The sequence below is a fragment of the Panthera tigris genome, chromosome E3 (assembly GCF_018350195.1).
Source record: "Panthera tigris isolate Pti1 chromosome E3, P.tigris_Pti1_mat1.1, whole genome shotgun sequence".
Taxonomy (NCBI): domain Eukaryota; kingdom Metazoa; phylum Chordata; class Mammalia; order Carnivora; family Felidae; genus Panthera; species Panthera tigris.
The window spans coordinates 37260428-37285479 of record NC_056675.1 but is presented as its reverse complement, the minus strand read 5'-3'; the positions used below and the strand labels follow the sequence as shown (position 1 = coordinate 37285479).

Below are 25052 nucleotides of genomic sequence, written 5' to 3'. Positions count from 1 at the left end.
TCTGTCCCTCCCCCACTTACACTCTGTCTCTCAAAAATGAATAAATGTTCAAAAAATATTAAAAAAAAAAAAAAGAAAGAAAAGGATATACAGACACACAAGGCAAACAGTTATGTGACTACAGAAGCAGAGATATGAGTGAAACAGCCCCAGGCCAAGGAACCCCAAGGACTTCCAGCAAGCACTGGAAGCAAGGAGAGACACAAGAGGAGTCTGTCCTTGAGCTTCCAGAAGGGACAAGCTGCTTGCCAACACCTTGACTTCAAACTTCTGGCCTTCAGACTGTGAGACCATAGGTTTCTGTTGTCTATTCTTTTTAAAGTTTTTTTTTTTTTTCATTAATCTGTACACCCAACGTGGGGCTTGAACTCATAACCCTGAGATGAAGCGTTGCACGCTCTTCTGACTGAGCCAGCCGGGAGCCCCAGTTTCTGTCATTTAAAGCCACCCAGTTTGTGGTCATTTGTTAGGGCAGCCCCAGGAAGCTAGTACAAGGCACACTGCATGGGCTTGAGAAGTCCAGGGGCCAAGGGCAGGATGTGGTAAAGGGGAAGACAATGAGACCAAACATGGTCAGACCGAGCAAGTAAAGACAGCACAACGGAGCAACAGAGACACAGGATTCAGGACCCTCATCTTGGGGGCTGCCTGAGGCCACCCTGGAGGAAGCACCCCCTCCCAGGGCACACGCACCTCAATGGAGTTCCTCCCAGGGTGCTCGGCGGCCAGCAGCTGGTCCCCCTCGCTGTGCAGCTTGTTAATTCTCTCCTCTTTGGCCTCCAGGTTACGGTTGATGAAATTCTGCATGGGGGGGTGGTGGGGGGAGGGTGGGCGGCACTCAGGGCCCGGCCGGCAGCCCTGCGCCCCCTCCCAGCCCCTCCCGAGATGCCCCAGGCCGCTGGGCCCACCTCGTACTGGCGCCTGCGGCTGGGGTAGTCGAGGTTTCGGTCACTCCAGTCATACTGCATGCGGCCCTTGGCCTGCTGGTCCAGCCAGTACAGCTCGTTGGTGCAGCGCTGCATGTAGTCTCGCAGCGTGCTCAGGTGCTGCTGCCGTGCCTGCGACGCCGCCTGCGGCAGGGGGTGGGGGACAAGGACGGGGCTGAGCCTCCCTCTGCACCTCCCCCAGGGCCCAGCTCTGGCCAGTGAGCAGAGAAGCCTGGCTCGACGCTTCCTGGCCGGACCCCCTCGGACCGGTCACTTGACCCTCCAGAATGCATTCATGCACTCAGCAAACGTCTGTGGGGCACCTGCTACATGCCGTTCACAGTAGTGAACGAAGCTGACATTTTTCCGGGAGCCTCAATTTCCTCACCTACAAAATGGGGATAACGGCTGCACTGATCTCGTAGGACACAAAGACTGTCAAACAGTTGGTGCTCAATAAATGTGAGCATTAGCAGCTTCCACTTTTGTCTGTCACGATCCCCGTACAGAAGGCTGGGAGGACAGTAGCAAACTGCCACCACTTTCCACGTGAGAAGGGGTGGGTGTGGGGCCAGGAGGAGAGGTAAGGGGGAGGGATGTTTGCTCAGCAAACAGGGACAGTAGCTAACATGTCCATGGGGCCCGCCCTGTGGCAGGACTGTGGTAGGGCCTTCTCCCCAGCTGAGGCCCTCCTAGGAGACAAGGGCTCGAAGGAACTCCGTTTTTGTACACGTGAGGAAACCGAGGCTCCAAGAGGCTAAGTAGCTCTCTCCAAGCGTCCCCACCAACACGGGATGGAAGCGTCTGCCCCAGAGCCCCGGCATCCTCACATCTGAGGTGTCTGAACCCTTGCAGCAAGGAAGGATTTATGCATCACTTGTGCAGTTTTATTTCAATTTTTTTAATTTTTTTTTTTTTTTTTTTTTTTGAGACAGAGAGAATGGGCACGAGCAGGGGAGGGGCAGAGAGAGGGAGACAAAAGGTGCAAAGTAGGCTCCACGCTGATGGCAGAGCCCGATGTGGGGCTATAACTCACAAACTTCAAGATCATGACCTGGACTGAAGTCAGACACTTAACCGACTGAACCACCCAGGTGCCCTAACTTGTGCAGTTTTAAAAAGAACACATTCTTGGGAAGCCTGGGTGGATCAGTCAGTTGAATGTCTGACTCTTGATTTCAGCTCAGGTCATGATCCCACAGTTCGGGTTCGAGACCCGCATCAGGCTCTGTGCTAACAGTGCAGAGGCTGCTTGGGGTTCTCTCTCCTCTCTCTGCCCCTCTCCCGCTTGCTCACATGCATGCTCGCTCTCTCTCAAAATAAACATTAAAAAATAAAAAGCACATTCCTTAAGGATTTTGAAGTGGGAAACAGAAAACTTTCTCAAGCACATGGCATCATACTTGGTGGACAGAGAAGGTGCTTAATAAAGAGATAAAGCAGCAGATTGTAGGACAGGCCATATCCGTGGGCTCCATCAGGGTTTTCCGTGAGCACAGAGCAAGGTGGGATGCTTCTCAGGTAGGGACTCAGGGTACCACCTCCTTCCCACTTACCCCTCTTGTTCTGTTTTTACTGCCCACGCCTCCTGTGTCCACAGCCCTGACTGCCCAGCCCTCCTCCCTCCCCATTCCCTGGGGGCCTCGCTCACCAGCAGTTTCTGGTACTTGGCCTGGAGGTCGCTGTTCTCCTGCGGACAGAGTCGAGCGAATGGGTTGAGGTGGGGGCCGCAGGCGTGAGCCCCTCCCTCCCCGGGTCCAGGCCCGCTCCACCACTGTGCACACCTTGCCCCCGTCCTTGGCCAGGTGGGGCCCGATGGCCTTGACCTCATTGTGGAAGATATTGTGGTGCTCCACCTGCTGATCAACCAGCGGCAGGTCTGTCCCAAAGTTCTGGCTGCTCAGTTTGTCCTGGGAGGGTGGAGAGGACCGGCAGAGGGTGGGCGAGGGCCGGGGGACTCACAGCCCCCCCTCCCCCCCCAAGAACCAAGGAGGGAGCCAAGGGTCCCTGGGAGAGATGCAGGGAGACACTGTCCCTTTACCACAGTGTCCTCTCACTGAATCTCACTGTCACCTCCGAGGCCCACACGGTTGTTTCCATTGCACACGTGGGGAAACAGAGGCCTGGCCCAGGTCAGGCCACTGAGAGAAGACCACTGGCTCCAGCAGCCACGCTTCTCCGTGGCAGAGGGCATAGGAAGGACAGCAGCCGGCCGCTCCTCCTAACCAGCCAGGACCCCAACGACCAGAGCTGGAGAACAATTGCAGGACGGTCCCCATCTCCACCACTTCTGCTGGGTGACCCTGGGCGAGACGCTACACCTCTCTGAGCCTTGCCCTTTTCCCCGATACAGACGTCGGGAAACATCAGGAACACCACCCTCAGAGGCAGGACCGTGGTACCCATTACATGGCGGGGTCCACCCCGCACACAGCTGAAGCCTGGGCCGTACCAGCTTTTCATCCACCAGCGCCGCCCAGTTGACCTGGGGGTCTACTTCCTTCACCACCAGGTTGTATATCTGCTTGTGTTTCCCGCGGAGGTTGGTCACACGCTCCTTCAGCTGACGGATGCTGAGTGGGAAGAATGGCCATGCTAGTCACTGGGGCCGGTTGGCAGGCCCTCTGCCCATGTCCCTTCCCCCAACAGGGGCCTCATACCTCAGACCCCGGCCTGGGGCTTTCTGCTTAGTGGCCTGGAGGCACAGGATGACCCGGCAGCCTTGGGTTCCAGTCACTAATACCCTCCCTCATCCTTCCTTCCCCTATCAGCATTTCCCCAGGGCCTACAGTGTGCCCAGAACCATAGAAGGTTCTGGAAGAAATGATCAAGTTCGCTGCTCTCTGGAGCCCCCCAGCGAGCGGGAACCACAGGGTTGGTGTGGACCGTGACAGGAACAGCACAGGGGGTCGTGGGGGCATCAAGAGACCCTTGCCCCTGCCAGGGTGGGGAGTGCAGAACAAGGTGGGAGGCACCGTGGGTGCCGACGTATCCACATCTGAGCTGAGGGGAGAGCCATGAGCACGGGAAGCTGGCTGGGGCGTCAGGCAGTGTGACAGAGTGCTCAAGAGCTTGGAGGTTAGACAGCATGGTGGTCAGGGAGCTGTGGTCACACTATGACCAGAACAGCCTGGGCCTCAGTTTCTCTGACTACAAAATGGGTTGTCATGAGGATAACACGAAGTGTTTGGCATGTGTGTGGCATCCACTTAGCCCTCAGTAAACCCTGACTTGGGCTCTGGGATGCTGAGCAAGCCTGCAGTCCTCCTGCCCTGTGTCAGGAATGCAAAGCGGAGGGGACCTACTCTTCGGCAATCATGTCTCCTTGGGGATGCTTCATGTGCTTGGCGATGGCCGCGTCCGCCTCCAGCACGTACAGTAGCTTCTCGGAATCCGACACCTTCTGCATGGTCGTGTCCCGGTGCTCAGGCTGTCTGCCCTCCTGCAGCCGGGCCAGGTCCTGTGACAGTCAAGACAGAGAGGCAGACAGCAGATGGGGATTCAGTGGGTGTGGTGGGGGTGGGAGGATAAGGCGGAGACAGCCAGCACGGGGCCCCCTGGTCCTGCCTCGCCCCTCCTCTGCCTCTCAACAAACAGCCCAAGTGCCCACTTTTGGGGGCTCTGAGACATAGCTGCGAATGAAGAGGCACAGCCTTGCTCAGCCCCGTCAGGGAGACCACCAGGTAAAGAGATAAACCTCACAAAGGTGACTACAAGTTCGAACATGTCAGTGTTTCCCAAGGAAACACACCAGAGGTTGAATAGCGGGGACCTGCTTTTATTTGTTTTTTAGTTTTATTTTTGCGAGACAGAGAAAGAGACCACACATGTGCACACGGGGGAAGGGCAGAGCAATCTACATTCAGCTCAGAGCCCCATGTGGGGCTCCATCTCATGACCGTGATATCATGACCTGAGCTGAAATCAAGAATCAGAAACTTAACTGACTGAGCCACCAGGTGCCCTGGGGACCTACTTTAAGATCCAATGGTCAGTGAGCCTCCTGGGAGGTTATGACACCAGCTAAGAACTAAGGATGAAAGAAAAGAGTGTTCTAGGCAGAGGGAACAGCCTGTGCAAAGGCCCTGAGGCAGGAAAGGGCAAGCACATGGCTGGAAGGCAGGCCGGAGGAGGAAGTGGGAAGGGCACCAAGCAAAAAGGCCCCTCTGTGTCCTTAAAGGCAAAGCCTTAGGGCTCTACAGGGTAGGAGCGGAGCCTAAGAGGGCAGTGAAGTCAGGAGTTGTGACAGGGCCAGGTGGGAGCTGAGGGTGGCCGATGCTGGGGTGGCATCTGCAGAAATGGTGAGAGTAAACAAAGGGTGGATATTTGGAAGGTACAATCAGTGTCGCCGATGAGCCCAGGGTCTCTGCTTGTTTAGGGAAGAATAACGAACTGGCAGTCAGGACAGCAGGTGTCTAAACATAGCCTATGAATTCACTTAGTCAACATTCCTGAAGCCCAGCCACATGCTGTGTGGGGCTCCAGGGACCCCAGGCCAGCGGGAACGCCTGCGCTGAAGACAGACCGGAAGTAACACGGGGGGGCCCCCAGAGGAGCCAGTGCCCTCCCCAGCTGGGCCTCAGGGCCCCCGTTGCTGCCACGGGGATAAGGAAGAGGCGTCCAAGTGAACTGAGGAATTTCTCACCTCTAAAAAGATGGATCCACCGACAGGCTCTGTCAGGGATGAGCCTTGGGGATTGCAAAGCAAGAGAAGCCAAAGGCCACATGGCGTGGGGCTGTGCTTGTGTGAACTGTCCTGGATCGGCTAATCCATAGAGACAGAGTAGATGAGCGGTTGCCAGTGGCTCAGGTGGAAACAGGAACTAACAGTAAATGAGCACAAGGGATCTTATTTGGGGGTGAAAATGTTCTAAAACCCGTTTATGGAAACGGCCGCACCACTCAGTGAAGTTACTAAAAATCGATGCATCGTAAACCTGGAGCGAGAGCATTTTGACATGTAAACTCCGCCTCAGATCAGCCTGTTACAGAAGCAAAAGTGAGTGGAGGTGATGTGGTGCCTGGTCCAGAGAGCCCTCGGAGGAAGGAAGAAAAGGTGTTCAGCCCATGTGTCCCCGCCCAACTCCAGGAAGACGGAGGGGCGAGTGGGGCCAGGCGCCCGGAGGGGCTTGAGTCTGGCCAGTTAAAAAAAAAAAAAAATACAACAAAACATCACGGTTCTTGGCTTGGATGGAATTTTATCCACTCTATCATTTGCAGCAGACCTGCAGCTCTCCTGGGCACTTACAGTGTCAAAGATTAATTTTGCAAAAGGGGGAAGTAAATTAATCATTACCTCATTCATGCAAGTGCTGTGTGGGAATGCAGGCCTGCTTGAAACATGGCAGCTGGGATGAGAAAGAGAACATCTAGCTGAGAGATGCCATGTAGGAGTTCAAGAGTTCACAGTCGGGCAAAACAGATCGATGGTGATAGGGGTCAGCCTGGTGGCTACCTCTGGGGGATGTGGATTGGGAAGGTCACAAGCCAGCTCTCCGGACATGTTCTCTATCTTCACCTGAGCAGTAGTCACACGGTTACTTTCTATATACCTTACAGAATGTATAGCTCAAGTAAAAGGTTTTTACAAGTAAAAACAAATTATATGGACTGATGTATCTAATAAATTACACAGGGCGCCTGGGTGTCTCAGTCGGTTAAGCATCTAACTCTTGATTCGGCTCAGGTCGCGATCTCAGTGTTCCTGAGTTCAAGCCCCATGTGGGGCTCTGTGCTGACAAGTGCAGAGCCTGCTTGAGATTCTGTCTGTCTCTCCCTCTCTGCCCCTCCCCTGCTCATGCTCTGCCTCTGTCGAAAATAAATAAATGTTAAAAAAAAAATTTTTTATTAAAAAAAATTATACACGTGCTGATGGTCAGATGAGTGATAAAGCAAATCTAGCAGATGTTACTGGTGGACTCTGGGGAGGAGAGATATGGATGCTCTCTGTGAAACTCTTTCAACTTCCTCCACTTTTAAAAGTTTGGCATAAAAGGTCACATGTGGTCACGTTGTACGATTCTGTTTATATGAAATATACAGAAGTAAATCCATAGACACAGAAAGCAGATTAGGGCTTCTGGGGGCTGCGGGGAAGGGCAACAGGGAGCGACTGCCTTTGGGTAGGGGATTCCCTTTGGGGGAACAGAAATGTCTTAGAAACAGACAGACGTGGTAGGGGTCCAAATACCACTGACTTATATCCTTTAAATGGTTAATTTTATGTTATGTGACTCTCACTTCAATTTAAGAAAACAGGAAAATTCAAGAGAACTTTTGGGTAATTAAACAGTGATGTTTTCTTCTGAGAAATGATAGGAAGGAAGGAAAGAAGAAAGAAAAAGATTAGTTCCTATGGTCATCAGAACACAGTTTCTTTTATCAGGTGTGTTCATTTGAAGTTAAAAAACAGTTCAAAATTATTCCCCAGGCACATCCTTGTTACCATGAGTCATTAAGCAAATAAAATCAGAGCACTAGACCCTCCTATTCACACACGCACGCCTGCGTGCACGCATGGGAAAAGGTCAAAAGATACACCAAAATGTTAATAGCTGATCAATTTCTCTGGTGGTGGAATTATACATGATTTTAATTTGCTTTGTTATACTTGTTTGTTGGTTCTGAAATATTTGTAACAAACCCATATTCCTTTTATTAGGACAAAATTAGGACACACCCAAAAAGCTGTTTTCATTTAGGAAATAAAATAGCACGACACCATATGAAGAGAGGAGTAAAGATTCCTGGGATGCCTGGGTGGCTCATTGGTTAAGTGTCTGACTTTGGCTCAGGTCATAATCTCAGGGTCCTGAGTTCAAGCCCCATATCGGGCTCTGGTGTTGACAGTGTGGAGCCTGCTTGGGATTCTCTCTCTCCCCTCTCCCCCTCTGTCCCTCCCCTGCTCTGTCAAAATAAATAGATAAGCTTAAAAAAAAAAAAAGATTAAGGGGCATCTGGGTGGCTCAAACTATTAAGTGTCCGAAGAGTTCTAGCTGTGGCTCCCTCTCTCTGCCCCAACCCTGCTAATGCTCTCTCTCTCTCGCTCTCTCTCTCTCTCTCTCTCTCTCAAAAATAAAACAAAAGGGGAAAAAAATTAAAAAAACAAACAAACAAACTACAGAGGAGCTGGGACAGAGCTGCGGCCTGAACAAAAAGCTAGCAGCTAGCAGCAGGGGAGGGGAGGCACTATGGCAGGTAAAGGCGGTGGACAGGCAGGTGAGCACAGGAGAGGAGCCAGGGGAGGCCCCTGGCAGGGAGCAGAAAGCTCCACTTGCCTTTCCTGCCTTCTGTCCCCACACCTCCATCTCTCACTCCCAGCTGCACCATCCCTAGCCCACCCCATCCCTCAGGTGTCTGGGCTGCCTGTGGATCAGCCCTTGGGTGGGTGGACACCTGCATGGTCACAAGGAGGGACAGCTCCCCCGTGACCTGTCCACCTTCCATCCCCAACTCCGCGGGAACCGCCTCTTGGTCACGCTCCTGGGTAGGAATGCAGATGAAATACAGACCATCCAGTTAAGTTCAAATTCCAGATAAATGATGGATAACTTTGTATTATAAGTATATCCCATAGTGTTCTCAAAGTCAACTTTAACTGGATGTTGAGTATTTTTGTTTTCTAAATCTGGCAACCAGACCTCTGGGATGCTTCTGGGGCTAGCTCTGTCACTGACTAGTCACCCTCGCCCTCTCTGAACCTCAGTTTCTCCAGCTACAAAATGGGTATAGGCTCAACCACACTGGGCTGGTGGGGGGCTCAAAGAGAAGATGATTGGGGGCGCCTGGGTGGCTAAGTCGGCTGAGCGTCCAACTCTTGATTTCGGTTCAGTTCATGATCCCAGGGTTTTGGGGATCAAACCCCATATCGGTTTCTGTGTTGACAGCATGGAACCTGCTTGGGATTCCCTCTCTCTCCCTCTCAAAATAAATAAACTTAAAAAAGAGAGAGAGAGGGGCGCCTGGGTGGCTCAGTCGGTTAAGCGTCTGACTTCGGCTCAGGCCATGATCTCACGGTCCGTGAGTTCGAGCCCCGCGTTGGGCTCTGTGCTGACAGCTCAGAGCTTGGAGCCTGCTTTAGATTCTGTGTCTCCCTCTCTCTCTGACCCTCCCCCATTCATGCTGTGTGTCTCTCTGTCTCAAAAATAAATAAACATTAAAAAATTAAAAAAAAAAAAAAGAGAGAAGATGATCATCTTGGCAGCTCACAGGTGTGGGGGCAGCTCCAATGTCCCACACAGTACAGACTCCTCAGAAGAGTATGGCTCAGAGCAGTTGTTAGCCCATGTCACAGAAGAGGAAACTGAGACACAGACAGGGAACATGATTTTCCCAGCTTTCTCTCCTCTGCAAGAGGAGGATAGCATGCAACTAAGGAGTGGCAGGTGTAGTATAAGAAGAATAAGGATATGATGATAATATTGAGCCCTGAAGTACACCTGTTTAATCTCATCGAATCTTTACAGCAGCCCGGAGGTGGGGATGATCCCTCTTACCCTCTCAGAGGGAATCACATGCACAGAGAGGTAACGTGACTTGCCCAAGGTCACACAGTAAGTGGCAAAGCTGGGATCCCAAGCAGGGCCTGGCTCCTGGGACCACGATTCTCCTCCAGATAGGGTTCATAAACTGCAGGAACTTGGCCCCCAGGGTGGGGGGCACTGATGTGTGCCCATTATCAACAGCAATAATGACGTTTCTCCATCTCAGCACTACTGACATTTGGGGCTTGATCACTCTGTGTGGGGGGCCGTCCTGTGCCCTGTAGGGTGTTTATCGGCATCCCTGGCCCCCACCCACTAGATGCCCAACCACCACACTCCCCAAGTTGTGACGGCTAAAAATGTCTCCAGATATGTCCACGTGTTCTCCGGGGGGGGGGGGGGGGACAGAATCCACCCCACCCCCACCCCCTGGTGAGAACCACTGGATCAGACGAGACTGGCGGCACAGGGGGACACAGGGGGGCACAGGGGGGCACTCACACTCTGCATCTTGGCCTCCGTGTCCACGATGTTCTTCTCCACCTGGTCGGCATTCTTCTGCAACTGCTCGATCAGATCGGACAGCTCCTTGTTAGAGATGCTGTGGGCACAAGACAGGAGGTGGGCCAGGGTCCCCACCAGCCTCAGAGGGAGCCCCCCCCCACCCCCGCCCTGGGGTGACATCACTAAAGCCACAGAGATGAGGCAGCATGGGGCAAGGGCTTCTATTTTTCCATTTTGGCAGAACACCCTCACTGTGTTCTTTTTTCCCCGTTTTTTACTGAGATAGAATTCACATACCATAAAATTCAACCTTTCAAAACCTCTAATTCAGTGGGTTTTAGCGTACTCACAAGGTTACACAGCTATCATTGCTATCTAGTTCCAGAACATTTTTGTCACCCCAAAAGAAACCCCATTAGCAGCCACTCCCCATTGTCTCTCCCCCCAGCCCCCACTACTCTACTTTCTATCCCTATAGATTTGCCTCTTCTAGACATCTCACACAAATGCGATCGTATAATGTATCTGGCTTCTTTTACTTAGCATGGTATTTCTGAGGTTCATTCAGGTTATAGCACATGACATTCCTTTTTATGGCTGAATAAGGTTCCACTGCATGAATAGATCACATTTTGTTTATCTAGTCCTCAGTTGATGGACATTTGAGTTGTTTCCACCTTTTGGCCATTAGGAATCATGCTGCTGTGAACATTCCGACCCAAGTTTTCATGCAAGCTATTGAGGATTAAATATCTGGCACTTTCAATCTATGCACTCAGAATAAACTCTACGGAAACACAATGACATTACGTTCTACCTGGACACTTGGTCGCCTGCACACATCAAAGCCTAACCCTGCCCTCTCTTGCTGAAAAGCGGGCCTTGGCATGTATCATGATCAAGTCAGAGCTGGGTTAGCACCAAACTGAGACTTGAAATCAGAAGAGTTTTCTGATTCAACGTAGCTTTCCGGGTGGGGTGTGAGAACGGGAGGGAGGTTGTGCAGGCAAAGAGCTGGGCACCTATTCGGTCCCAAAGGTTTGTGGTTATAGTTGTTAAGGAGCGTTACTGATGTGTACGCAGCCCCGCCTCTATTGTTGTTTTCCTTCAACAAAGGAAGAAACAGGGGCGCCTGGGTGGCTCAGTCGGTTAAGCGTCCAACTTCGGCTCAGGTCACGATCTCGCGGTCCGTGGGTTCGAGCCCCGCGTCAGGCTCTGGGCAGATGGCTCAGAGCCTGGAGCCTGTTTCCGATTCTGTGTCTCCCTCTGTCTATGCCCCTCCCCCGTTCATGCTCTGTCTCTCTCTGTCTCAAAAATAAATAAACGTTAAAAAAAATTTTTAAGAAAAAAACAAAGGAAGAAACAAAAAACAGAGAGGGAATGCAACTTGGCCAATGTCACCCAGCCAGTCAGTAATGGTCAAGATTAGCACTTAATTCCCCAATCTCCATTGAAAACCCTTTTGTAATGACTCCACAGAGGAGCCCAGGCAGCCCAGAACCCAGAAGTTTCATTCCACCTGCACACATTAAGCGCCTACTGTATGCCAGGCCCAGCACTGCACACAGACAAAGCCTCACCCTCTGAGAGGTCACCCCGCTAGATGGGGAGGAAATCAGCATTTACAAAAATAGTCACAAGATTGAGATAGAGGGCTAGGGATGCTCAGAGGAGCCTCCTGGCTGGTGGGTGGGGATGGGACTGGTCACTGAAGGCTTCCTGAAAGAGGTATGGGGGCTAGGTTCTGAAGAATGAGGAAGAGTTTGGGGTCTAGGCATGTCCCTCGAGGTGGGTCAGCCCAGGGCAGGTCAGGCCACCCCCTCTTCAGAGTGGAATTTCCAAATCAAGGCCTGGGACCCACCTACTGTGGCATGAAACATTCAGATTCCCAAGCCCTAACCCAGACCCTCTGAATCTGCATCTCCAGAGCTGAGCCCAGGAAGGTGTATTATTATTGCTTTTGCTTATACAGGTTCTCCAAGGGACACTGATACCCCCGGATTTCAGGGTCCACCACTGCAGGTATTACTGGTACGGGTGGGGGGAGAGCCGAGGAGGGGGTCAGAGACTGGCACAGCAAACAAAACCTGTGAGCCTGTCCATCCATGCCTCAAACCCTGCCTGAGAGCCTGCTCTGTGCCAGGCCTGGACACATAGGAACCAGGGGAAAGAAACAAGACCCAGGCTGCACCCTCTGCTAAGTCAATCAAGGAGGCAGCCTTTCCTAAAGTAGGGTCCCAGAAACCTCAGTCCTGTAAATCACTCCTAGAACAAAGCCTTTGTCAGTCAAGGCAGTTAGGAAAACCTGGCCCCTGTAGAAGTCCATGAGCCAGTAAAGGCTCTGAGCAGTCCTGCAGCACAGAAAGGTGGTATTCAGCGGAGAAGGCAAGGAAGGCTGAGAAGAAAGGAGTATGTGTAGAGGATCCCAGTAAGGAAGGGCTACCAGGTCATGGGCTGAGCCCAGAACCCCCACGGCCTGGCTTGTCAGACCACGTGGGGAACATGAGCATTTCCAGGCCCCTCCCCACACAGAACCACTGATCCTCAGCCTGGCCTGCTGCACTCAGATGGAGTGAATCTGAACCCAAAGAGTTAACCCATGACTGCTCGAGCCAGCATGGGGAAGGTGCAATGTGGAGTAGGTGGGAGCCTTCGGCCTGGCCCAGCCCCACCTCAGGACATGCGGCCAGCTCCCAAACCAGGCCCTTCATTGACTGGGCAGTGTGAGGAAAGCGCCTCCTGGACCCTGCCTTGGGCCCTGCCTGGACCCAGCCAAAGCCCAGCACCACAAGGGGACAAAGGAGGGGGTCGAACAGCCAGTCCCGGGAACCTGGTGTTCCTGGCAGAGAAGAGAGGAGGGTTCAGTGGGAGCTTCTGGCCAGACAGGCATGAGTTCCAAGTCCAGAGAGGGCATTTTCTGCTTGGACCATCTCAGGCAAGCGCCTTTCCCTCGAGGTGCCTCAGTTTACCCATCTGTTAACAGGAGATGACCACCAAGGCATCACGGTAATGTGACGATGCACATGCTTCACCAGACATCAGGCATGTTCACAGGCACCGCCTCGACAACACCCTCACCCTAAGCCCCTGGGAAGGTTTGTGTGACACTTTATGGATAGGTTATAGGAAACCAAGGTTCAGAGATGTCAAGGTGCTTGCCCAGCGTTACACAGCTTATGAATGAGGCTCCCAGACTCTCTTCTCAGGCAGTCTTGCTCCACAGGCCACTTTGTCAAACACTGGGCTCACAGTTCCTCACAGGGGCACTGGAAAAAAAGTCACAAGCCAACCTCCAGCAACAACTGCTGTCCCCAAAATACTACGAGCTCAGATTTACTTTCCACGCGCCAGGCTCTCCACTCATTTCTTACTTAATTTTCATGACAACTCTGGGAGGTAGGTGTTGGCCCAGTGGGTAATCATCTTATTATCCCCACTTTGCAGATGTGGAATCTGAGGACCAACGAGTTTCAGTAACTTTCCTAAAGTCACAGAGTAATTAAGTGTTAGAGCCAGGATTCCAACCCAGGCAGGCCCCCAAGTCGATGCCTTTAATGACCCCATGTGACAATTCTACAGGACTGCCAGCACATCCTAGGCATGTAACAGATGAACTTACAATGCCAAGTGCCCTAGGCCACAATGGGATATCACTTCTCACCCACTAAAAAGGTAATAATCAAAAAGACCATAACGATTTGGTGACAAGGATACAGAGAAATCAGAACCCTTGCTCACAGCTCGTGGGAACTGTAAAATGGTGGGGCTGCTTTGGAAATTCTGGAAGTTGCTCCCTCAAAAAGTTAAACCTATGGGCGCCTGGGTGGCTCAGTCAGTTGAGCATCCGACTTTGGATGAGATCATGATCTCACGGTTTGTGAGTTCGATCCCCGTGTCAGGCTCTGTGCTGACTGCTTTGAGCCTGGAGCCTACTTCCGATTCTCTGTCTCCCTCTCTTTATCTTCCCCTCCCCCGGTCATGCTCTGTCTCTCAAAAAATAAGTAATTGTTAAAAAAATTTAAAAAACAAAAACGAAAACAAAAGTTAAACATAAAGTTGCCACATGACCCAGCAATTCCATTCCTAAGTATCTTCCCAAAAGAAATTAAAACATAGGTCCACATGAAAACTTGAATCAAACACAAATGTTCATAATAGCACTATTGACAAGAGCCCCCAAATGGAAACAACACAAATGTTCATCAACTGATGAATGGATACACAAAATGTGGAAGATTCATACAATGGAATAGTACTTAGCATAAAAAGGAGGCACAAACTGACACCTGCTAGAGCGTGGATGAACTGCAAAACCATCACACTGACAGGAGATAGACACAAAATGTCACATACAGTATGACTCCATCTATATGAAGTATCTAGAATAGGCCAATCCATAGAAGCAGAAAGCGTATTAGTGGCTGCCCAGGCTGAGTGGGGGCGAGGGGGTGGGCAGGAGGGCCGTCAAATAAGCTCTGAAGGGTTATGGGGTATCTTTTTGGGGTGATGAAAATATTCTAAAGCTGGTTGTGGTGATAGTTGTGTAATTAAAAACCACTTAATTGTACACCTTAAACGAGTAAATGGTACAGTATGTGGGTTATCTCTCAATAAAGCTGATAACAGGGCACTGGGTGGCTTAGCTGGTTGAGGGTCCAACTTTGGCTCAGGTCATGATCACACGGCTCATGAGTTTGAGCCCCGCATCGGGCTCTCTGCTGTCAGCACAGAGCCCGCTTTGGATCCTCTGTCCCCCTTTCTCTCTGTCCCTCCCTTCTTCTCTCTCTGCCCCTCCCCCACTCTTGCATGCTCTCAAAAATAAACATTGAAAAATAAATAAGCAAATAAATAAATAAAGCTGAAAACAAAAATATTGTCAAGTGCCATTTTTAAGTGATAGGGACGTGTTTCTTCTTCTGCCAACCTCTGAGCCCTCCTGCCTTTTATCCTGTTTTCCATGAAAGCTAGACCAGTTCCAGGCTATGCTCAGCTGTCTGGAAGATGCTAGTTAACACACAGAGTCCACCACTTGCCCATCAGTGCTAAGCAAGTCACATACAGATTCGTTTCTTTAATCCTACCAGAGCCTGCAGTAGCAATGTTCTCCAATTTTACAGATGGGGAAACTGAGGCACAAAGTGATTCAATAACTTGGCCACAGTCTGATTGCCAGAAAACAAGGAGAGCTGGGGTTCTAAGCCAGGCCTCTGGAACACAGTCCTAGCACTTTTGCCTTGTGGGTTTGGATCCTGAATGAGAAGCCCCATAAGATCCTGCATTTTGGCCAGGAGAGCCCAGGGCACTGTTCTTCTGAGAGCTCAAAGCCTCCTGCCAGGAGTGCAGGAATGTGGGCAGGTCAGGAACTTGCAGGGAGGGGGCACAGATCCCCAAAGGGCTGGGAACTGGCCTGGCAGGTCCAGCTTTTCATCTCACTAATAAGCCCCACTGGGGCAGCCAGATGGGGCATCAGCCTGACTGATGGAGACCAAGATACAGCCCTTCCCCACCACCCCCATCCAGTCCTGTTGCACCCACAGAGATGACAATCACCAGCTGAGCCAGGAAAGCTGAGGTGCCCCCACCCCGGAAAAGGCAGGCAGGTCTGAGTGACAGGCTTAGAGAGGGACACACCCAGCCTCCTTCTACTTACTCAGAAGTTTAACATGGACACAGGTTCTCAGGGCAGTGGCCTTTGGCACTAGAAGGTGTCTGGGAAGCCATCCAGCCCCACATGCTCATTACACAGACGAGCAAACCATGGCCCTCGGAAGCAAAGGCCCCTACCCAAACTCATAGAGGAGGTGGCCGGTATCTGGAGCCAGGTAGGGTTCAAATCCTGACTGTGCCAACCACTGGTATAACCTTGGAGAAACTGCTTGATGTTCCCGAACCTCTGTTTCACCATCTGTAAAATGGGAATAGTCCATCCTCCCTAGCTGAGTGAGGTGGGTGGGGGAGGGTCAGGAACATTTCTAGAAACACCTGAATTGAGTTTCAAAGACCATTTTGGGGTTCATGGACCGAGCTAGAGGTTCAGGGAAGCCTCTGGAGTCCCCAAAGCAGATCAGAGATCATTTAGGTGCACGAGTGGGGTGTCCCTGGTTTCACCAGCGCCTAATCAGTATCTGGTGCCTAGGAGACATTTAAACAGTACTCGTTCAGTGAAGGAACTCAAATTATCCAGCACATCGCAGGGGCCTCACGAATGGTGAGGATGACCATTCATTCACACAACACGTGTTCATTGCACTTGTACTCCCCACGGTGGGGGTGCCAGTCACAATGCTCCTGAGCCCTCACACCACTCCCCGAGCTGTGCACACAGACTCCTGCTGCCAGTGGCACTTGGTTCTGTAAAACAGGTTCCTTCTGAAAAATCAGTAAGTCCACAGTGGAAAGGACAGAAGCCATGTCGACAGGGTAGAACTCCCGACACTGGGTACCAAGGAGGACACAAGATTGCTTCCAAGGAACCCTTTCCAATATATGACCTCCACCTCATGGCTGGGAGCCAGCAGACAAGCCCAGACTGCGGGACGGTCTACGAAACACCTGACCAGCCCTCTTCAAAAGAATCAAGGTAACGAAAGACAAGACTGAGGAAGTGTTAGCCCGGAGGAGTCAAGGAGATGTGATTCTGCTAAATGCAATGTGAGGTCCTGGAACAGAAAAAGGACATTAGGGGAAAACTGGGGAGTCAGAAATGAGTCTATAGTTCAGCTTTTTTTTTTTTTTAAGTTTATTTATTCATTTTTGAGAGAGACAGAGACAGTGTAGTGTGAGCAGGGGAGGGGCAGAGAGAGAAGGAGAGAGAGGATCCCAAGCAGGCTCTGCACCATCAGCACAGAGCCTGACATGGGGCCCAAACCCACGGGCCTGACCCGACTGAGCCACCCAGGCACCCCTAGTCTATAGTTTAGTTTTTAAAGAAAAGTTTCCTTCCAGATTTCTGGGTTTTCCGGCAAACCCCTACAGGAGCGGATGCTTCTTGGTGACAGGAATGGCATCCGGGACAATCCCCTATGGATAGGCAGAGAGGAGGTGGGGTGCCGTGGCCCAAGACCCCACCTGGTAAAGGCTGGTGGGACTCAGGATACAGCTGTCTCCACAACAGCCCCCTCAGCCCAGCCCAGGTGCTGCTGTGAGGGCTGAACAAGCAGGTGGGGGTCACTGGCAGATTGGGGCCCATTTCTCCAGAGAATGGGCCCTCATTTTCTTCACCTGGGCTGAGGAAGCCAGAGTCTGGCAAGGGCCCAGGAGGGCGAGGGTCCTGTCCAAGGTGCCCCATTTATATGGCCTCGCCTGCGAATGAGACTCCTGGCACAAGGAAGGAAAAATGGGGGGCAGGCTGGTCAGGGGGCTACCTGACATGTCCTCAGAGCCCTGGGCCAGGTTTGAGGACACGTTGAGGGACAAACAAGGGCTTTTTGGGTCTGAGCCGCAGGCGCCAGCCTGGAACAGGTACCTCTTTGTGTCCAGGATGTACTCAGAGAATTAGAACTGCAGGGAGAGAGTGTGAGAGCCTTAAATGGCATCAGGTACTCCATTCTCTCACCAGGAGTTAGAAACTCAATAACCACAGTCCAACCTGCTTTAGAGGTGGCCACTCACAGCCCAGTAGGTCAGCAGCAATGTGGGGAGCTGGTCAGCTGGCCAGCAGAGGTGCTGTCCAGAGAAATGGGGACAGAGGTGGCACCCAGATCATCTAGACACCATAGATGGAGTACATGGGCAGGAAAAGAGAACACAGGCATCTCAGGAGACACTCATCCACCCCCCACTCCCCCCCCCACCGCTAGGCCCCTCTTCCCACTTTAATTCTGTGCAGGTGTCCCTCACCCTTTTCCACAGCTCAAGGGGTAGTATGGCCTAATGATTAAAGCACCCAGAAAGAAGGCAGCTGGCCTGGATTTGAATCCTGTCTCAGTCCTTACTACACTGTGAATTACTCAGCCTCTCTGAGCCTCAGTTTCCCCATCTGTCAGTGGGGGTCATCACAAAACGCATGCCACCGAGCTGGGCCAGGGGTTAAATGAGAAAATGCTGCTGCATGGGACAGCCCGGGCTCTCTGCTTCCACTTGGGGTCACTGTCCAGAGACCTGGGCTCCTTTTAAGGAGCTGATAAAAGCCAGCAGCCCAGTCCCAATGTCAGAACCCGCTGGCACCGGGAAGCTAAAGAAAGCTACCGTGCCATTCACACTGATCCTTGTACAAGCCAAGACATGCTCTGGCTCTTCCTTGAGGATGTCGCCTCGCCCAGGCACGGGAGCTTCTCAGGTAACTTCAACATTTGGACATGTGTTCCCCAGTCCATGCAGGGAGAGGCTGGTGTGCATATACGGGCAGTGAGGCTGCTGGGAGGGTGTGGGTCCCAGGCCTGGTGGGGCCGAACTATCTTAGGATTGGGCTTAGAATCAGATGTGGGATTTGAAGGCCGTGGGTGTTTCCACCACAGGGTTTCTGTTGTTCTCAAGACTTTCCCCTGTCTGCAGGAGGGAAACCACACAAGCGGCAAGATGGGCCTGTCTACCTGGTTGTTCAAGCAGAACCCCTGATGCCCGCCTTCCCCTCCCCTGGTTCCTCCTGGGAACCAATCTCCTGTGCCTCCACCCTCCCTGTGCTCCACGGTTTCAACCTGATCAAGGCTGCTGTCGCTCACCTGGACCACTGTCCACGCCCAACTGTCTCCCGAGCCAGCGTCAGTGCATTTCAACAATGCAACCAGATCTCACCACTGTCCGGCCTCCAACTTGCCAGGGCGCCCAAACGCTCTGAGACCAGAGCTCATGCTCCTGCCCACAGCCTACAGGACCCTCAGCCCTCAACCTGTGCCCAGCTTTTTCTTCCTCAGGGCTTTTGCAGCGGCTGTGCCTTCTACGGGTCTCTGTCCCTAGATCTCCTCCGGGACCATCCTGGCTAAGACTTGGTTTACTGGCTACAGGCCCATTGGTTTACTGGCTACAGGCTCAGCCTCTCTATCTCCTTCCCGAGCCTGCTTCCCAGCCTCCGCCCTCCACGAGAGACCCAGGCCTTCCAAGGACACTGCGAATGACCAACCCTCCAGCTAGCAGTGACAGCCACCCTTGCCGCCTTCAGCCCTCTGTGCCCAAGTCACGCTGAACCAGCGGGCCCATTTTCCTCTCTATCCTGCCTGCAGGGAGGAAAACTGAGTCATCTTGATGCAGGGAAACAAACATGGACTCTGGTGTTGGTCTGACCTGGGGGGGCTCCTTAGCCTCCCTGTACCTGTTTTCTGTGAAATGGAGCTAAGACTCGGTCCCACCCCAGAGGGTTGAGACACTTCAAGGAGACAATCCCTGTAAAGCACCATGGGAATGGCTCAGAATTTCTGGGCTTCGGTCTGTTTTGTCCATTGCCATGTGTACAGGTCTCAACACAATGCTGGTCCCAGCAACGCGTCCATGAGCTGTGCCAGCGTCTGGTGAAACTCAACGTGCCGTTTCCTCTGCCCACTTCAATTTCCTCATCCATAAACAGGGTTATGGTATCTACTACCAGAGTGGCAAACGGAAAGACACACTTAATAGGTAGGAAACGCCCCCAAGAGAGGGTTTGGTACTATGTCCCTTTGCGTTCAAGGGCACTGCTGTGTAACAGAAATAGGCTGCGAGCCATGTTTGTAAATTTTTCTCACAGCCACATGAAAAAAGTCAAAAGAAATAGGTGAACTTAATGTTTACACAATATTTTATTTAACCTAATATATCTAAAAAATTATTTTGATAGGTAGTCGACAGAACATAATTTTTTTTTTAATGTTCATTTATTTTGAGAGAGAGAGAGACAGAGCGTGCGAGCAGGGTAGAGGCAGGGAGAGAGAGGGAGAGGGAGAGGGAGAGGGAGAGGGAGAGGGAGAGGGAGAGGGAGAGGGAGAGGGAGAGGGAGAGGGAGAGGGAGAGGGAGAGAGAGAGAGAGAGGGAGAGAGAGAGAGAGAGAGAACACCAAGCAGAGTCTGACATGGGGCTTGATCTCACGACCGTGAGATCACGACCTGAGCCGAAATTAAGAGTCAGAGGCTTAACCAACTGAGCCACCCAAGCACCCCAGAACATTATTAATGTGATATTTTACAAGCCTTTTTCATATCATGTCTTCCAAAGCCCAGCATGTAGTCTTAACCTGCAGCACATCTGAGCTAGTTCTAAGCACACTTCATGTGGGCAGTGGTTCCCAAGGAGGACGGTGCAATTTTAGGTGATTTTGTGCCTTCCGGACCACTTGGCTCTAAGCCCGTCAGTTCTTCCATAATAAAGCTCAGGACATCTAGTGGTCCTGCTCAGAGCCTGGTACCTCGGGACACTTAGTAAATTATCATTCCCTTTGCTCTCTGCCACTATCCCACCAGACCAACTCAGGCTGCCCAGGCACCTGTCCCAAGGCCAGGCCTTATCTCCAGGTTCCTGGCTGTCTGACTTCAAAACAATCCAGGGCTCCCAGCTGTACCCAGCAGAGCATGGCACCTGGGTGTAGAGTGCCAGGGCACATAAACCACAGCCCAATGCCCCTTCCAGGCCCCCAGAGCTGCAGCATCCTTGGCCATAGGCCACAAGTCAGAGTCAGGGGCATTTGGCTAGCTTCCTAGCCATCCCTCCCTTCAGGCAGGCCTCTTTCCTGTCCTGGCCTCTTTCATGACCTGCCACTCTGGGAATAGATCACATCCCCAGAGACAATAAGTGCCACAGCCCTGCCATAAGCCCCTGCCCCAGCTGTCCCTGCCTGCCTATAACTGCTCTGTCCCCCACTGGTCACAACCCAACTTTCTCTTTCTGTGTGTAGAGATGGGATGTGGTAGGCACAGGTCACATCTAGTGGGAACTGCCCTCCTTTCTTGGCCAGGACCACCTTGTCTCCCAGCCCGAAGTCAGCCCCCCATGTTCCCCTTGATCACATCTACTGTCCCTCCCTTTTGGGGTTAATTCTGTCTCAGTGGGTGTGCACAGGAGTACGGGAAGGGTAGGCAGGAGGCATCAGCTTTGGAATGTCTGGAATGCATAGGAGTGCACACCTCTCCCCAGAACCAGCCTCACCCATCCCAGAGCCCAGAGAAGTTACCTGGCTGCCTGTTGGCCAGGGTCATCCTCGCCTGGGTCCTGCCTGCCTCTAGGGCCAGCCAGGGCATAAGCAGCTCCCTAGGAACATCCAGTCCTGGTGGAAGGCTTATTTCCGGTACTGGGTGTCCTTCAGCTCCCGTTTTCTTTAAACACTGCCTGGCTGATTGGGGCACCTGGGTGGCTCAGTCGGCTAAGCCACCAACTTCAGTTCAGATCACGATGTCAGTTTGTGGGTTTGAGCCCCACATCAGGCTCTGTGCTGTCAGCCCTGAGCCCGCTTCAGATCCTCTGTCCTCCCCCACCTCCTCTGTGCATGCACTCTCTCAAAAATAAACATTAAAAAAAAAAAATCCTGCCCATTAGGCTATAAACTTTTGGACAGAAAGAATGTAGTCACCTTTTGGGGGGCCCTTTGTTGCCCTTAATTCCAAGCCTTGCATAGGCGTGGGCTCAATAAATAGGTATTGAATTGAGCAGATGTGTTATTGCATGGCCGCAATTCCTACACCCCCATTTTCCAGACGAAGATGATGGAGGCTTGGAGAGGATGAGAAACCCACCCGACATCACACAGCTGGGAAGTAGCAGTGCCTAGATCTGAACAGACTCCAGAGCGACCTTCTCAGAACAAGGGGGACATCAATACCAAACCACAAAATGACAGGGAGACACTGGGGATCTAGGATGAATCAACAAGGAGTTCACCACTCAGGGGAGGCCTAGTGATTTACATCTCGTTGGTGTCTTCCTTGATACAATGAATCCTGCTGGTTGAGTAACAGTGGTGGCAAATGAGTCTGAGAACTTCTCCCAAGATGCCATCACGAGGGGATCCCAGTCTGTCTCTCTGAGCAGGCCTTTTGGGAGGAAGGAATTGGCGCAGAAGGAACACCTCCCTGGGCCACACCCTACCCCAGTGCCTGACACACGTTTCCACTCTGATTCTCCTAACAACCCCTCAAGATTGGTACTAAGTGCAATTGCTCCCAGTGTATAGACTGAGCCTAGGGAGGAGGGGCAATTTGCCTGGGGCCATTGGGCTAGTAAGCATCCAAACTGGTGACTACTGTGACCCCAGTCAGTTTTCCAGGGAATCAGTCATTGCTGAATAAACTTTCACCACCCCCTCCCAACTCCTTGTCATCTCTCCACCCCCAAATAGGCCCTTCTCCATTACCAGCCCCTGAGACAGGAATTATTAGCATGCTATCAAACATCTGCTCAATTCAATACTTATTTATTGAACCCCAAACCTATGCAAGGCCTTGAATTAAGCCATCCCACCCCCAAAAAGATATGTAAGCTCAAAGTTTTATAACTTAATAGGCATGATTAGAAAAAACACACTGATGACTATAATTGTCTGGGCCAGGGTATTTTCATCCACTCTGTCCCATTCAGGTCTTCTATCCTATCTTAATTGTGAAAATATAGCTTGATCCAATAAAATGCAGAGAAGGGCCAAAAAGAAACAAAGAGAAAGCATGATAAATAGGAAATACAAACTAACATGGCAGGGATAGTTCCAAACACATCAGTCATTACAATAAACATGAATGAGTTAAACTCTCCTATTAAAATAGAAGACTCTTGGGTGAGAATACGAAAAACAACAACAAAAAACAAAACAAAACAAAAGCAGTTCTGTGCCATTTTACAAAACACACACCTGAAACGGAAAGATGCAGGAAGTTTGAGAGTAAAAGAATACAGCACAACAGACCAGGCAGCTGCTACTGAAAAGGCAAAGGAAAGCAAGGTGTGCATACCTCAAGGACAAGAGGGGTGGAAGTAATCAGTGTAAATGTGTGGTTTGTGCCCCTGGCTACCCAACAGAAGACTGAAGTGCGAGCTCCACCCCAGAGATTCTGACTTCATCAGTTTGCGACACGGCCTGGACATCACTTTTAAAAGCTCCTGTGATGATTCTTTTTTTCAACGTGTTTTTTTTTTTTTTTTGTTTTTTTTTTTTGGGACAGAGAGAGACAGACAGAGCATGAACGGGGGAGGGGCAGAGAGAGGGAGACACAGAATCGGAAACAGGCTCCAGGCTCTGAGCCATCAGCCCAGAGCCCGACGCGGGGCTCGAACTCACAGACCGCGAGATCGTGACCTGGCTGAAGTCGGACGCTTAACCGACCGCGCCACCCAGGCGCCCCTCCTGTGATGATTCTAATGTGCAGCCAGGGCTGGGAACCAGGAAACAAACCACAGCATTGTGTCACAGTGTTAAGGGGTGCAGATTGAGTTAGAATCCCCAGATCTCTATAGGAAGGAAGCCTTGTAAGAAAGCAGTACACAGGAAACATCCAGTAAATACCAGATTGATTGGTCAATTGACTGATACTCTCCTTACTAGAAACTGCCGTGGTAATTAGACAGTAAAATCCTATACACCCATCTATTAATCCTGGGGAAGTATATCCTAAGCTGAGAAGATTGCTGGTATAGTAACTGTGGTTCCCTTTCTTGATGACCCAATCTGTTTCCACCCAGTGAAGGCCACCCTACCTCCAGGCCCATGTCAGGTATGTGCTTTCAGGCTCTCATAACCCCACATGTGCAGAAGTTCAAGCTGCCGCAGGTAATACCAAGGCAAGTCTTGAAGATTTTTGCAAGGTTTAAACAGGGCTCCAGGGAATCTGGTGTCAGATTCCACCCAGGTGTCAGGACATCATTCTGGGTTCAAGACCAGTGGTCAAGGAGTACCAGTCTCCATTTATTAAGCACCGACTACATGCCAATCCTCTCCACAGTGTTACACTCCTACAATTCAGACTCAAAACAGACCTTCCACCACCGTTTACTGAATACCTACTATGTGGTTGACACCGTTCTTGGGGGGTATGGAGTGACTGTACAGCATGAAGTGACTGCCTTCATCAAGCCCAGAGAGGGGCGGGAATGTGGCCAGCGGCACAGCTGACAAGCAGCACACCCAGGCCTAAAGGGCAGGTCTGCGGCTCCCAAACTCAGGTTCTTTCTACTCTATTCACCATGCCTTCTGTCCCTGCCCATGGGCCTCAGCTTCCCCCTCAGGAACAAGGGGACATTGGTTGCCCATTTTATACTTGGGAAGAGTCAAGCTGCTTATCTGGGGCAGCCCTCTCAGTTCTTGGCACAAACTCTGAATGCTTCCTCAACTTTCAGTTGGAACCACAATGTCCCTGTGCCCAGGATGGAGGGTGGAAACCATAAAAGTTATGAGTCTGAAATCTGAGCCCGGGCTGCTGGGGCAGCAAGGAATTCTGCACAGGACTGCTTCCCTGCAGCCACGCAGCCTTTCAGGGTCAGCAGACAGCAGGTGGGGCTGCTAGCCAGTGAGCAGCCGGGCGCGAAGTTAGACCTGACACACCCCTCGCCCAGCAAAGGGTGGGCCAGGCGGCCAGCTGGCACACTCCAGCACTGCTCCCAGCTCAGAATGCCCATGTTAGAGCAGCTCAGATCTTCAGGCAGCTACTGAAACTCTGAGCCTCACCTGGAAGACAGAGATCTGGGTACTATTACCTCAGAAACACAACATGATCATAATTTAGAGCAGCTCAACCCCAGAGCCTCTTGTATGTTCCCACCTGTGGGGGGAAGGTGGGGGACGGTGGGGGGGGCGGTGGGGAAGGGTGAGGCATCACGTACATAAGCCTGAAAGGTCACCAGTGAACAAAGTACCCTCCCCACTTCCTGAGACTTTCCATTTGTGTCTCCCCATCCAGAACCATCCTGCTTGCTCTCCATTCTTGCTCCTCTGGCCTCAGCACCTGTCCCTCCTGAGGTACCTCCTCCTTTTCCCTGAGACCCCTTCTCCCACTATTGACTGGACTCTGAGACGCTCTCACACCTCACTTTAAAAGACCTGAACTGGGGCGCCTGGGTGGCTCAGTCGGTTGAGCGTCTGACTTCGACTCAGGTCATGACCTCGCGGTCCGTGAGTTCGAGCCCCGCGTCGGGCTCTGTGCTGACGGCTCAGAGCCTGGAGCCTGCTTCAGATTCTGTGTCTCCCTCTCTCTCTGCCCCTCCCCCATTCATGCTCTGTCTCTCTCTGTCTCAAAAATAAATAAACATTAAAAAA

The 25052-nt window shown here is 51.7% G+C and overlaps 1 protein-coding gene across 1 annotated transcript in view; it reads right to left on the bottom strand.

Annotated features, from left to right (window-relative positions):
* Positions 1-25052, bottom strand: part of PPL (periplakin) — a 46758-nt gene that overhangs the window by 15205 nt on the left and 6501 nt on the right. The window contains exons 2-8 of the mRNA XM_042971570.1: positions 9911-10010; positions 4232-4386; positions 3379-3499; positions 2711-2836; positions 2578-2616; positions 909-1070; positions 694-801 (exon numbers count right to left, since the gene is read on the bottom strand). Coding sequence (XP_042827504.1) covers positions 694-801; positions 909-1070; positions 2578-2616; positions 2711-2836; positions 3379-3499; positions 4232-4386; positions 9911-10010 — 811 coding nt within the window. The remainder of the gene's footprint in view (positions 1-693; positions 802-908; positions 1071-2577; positions 2617-2710; positions 2837-3378; positions 3500-4231; positions 4387-9910; positions 10011-25052) is intronic.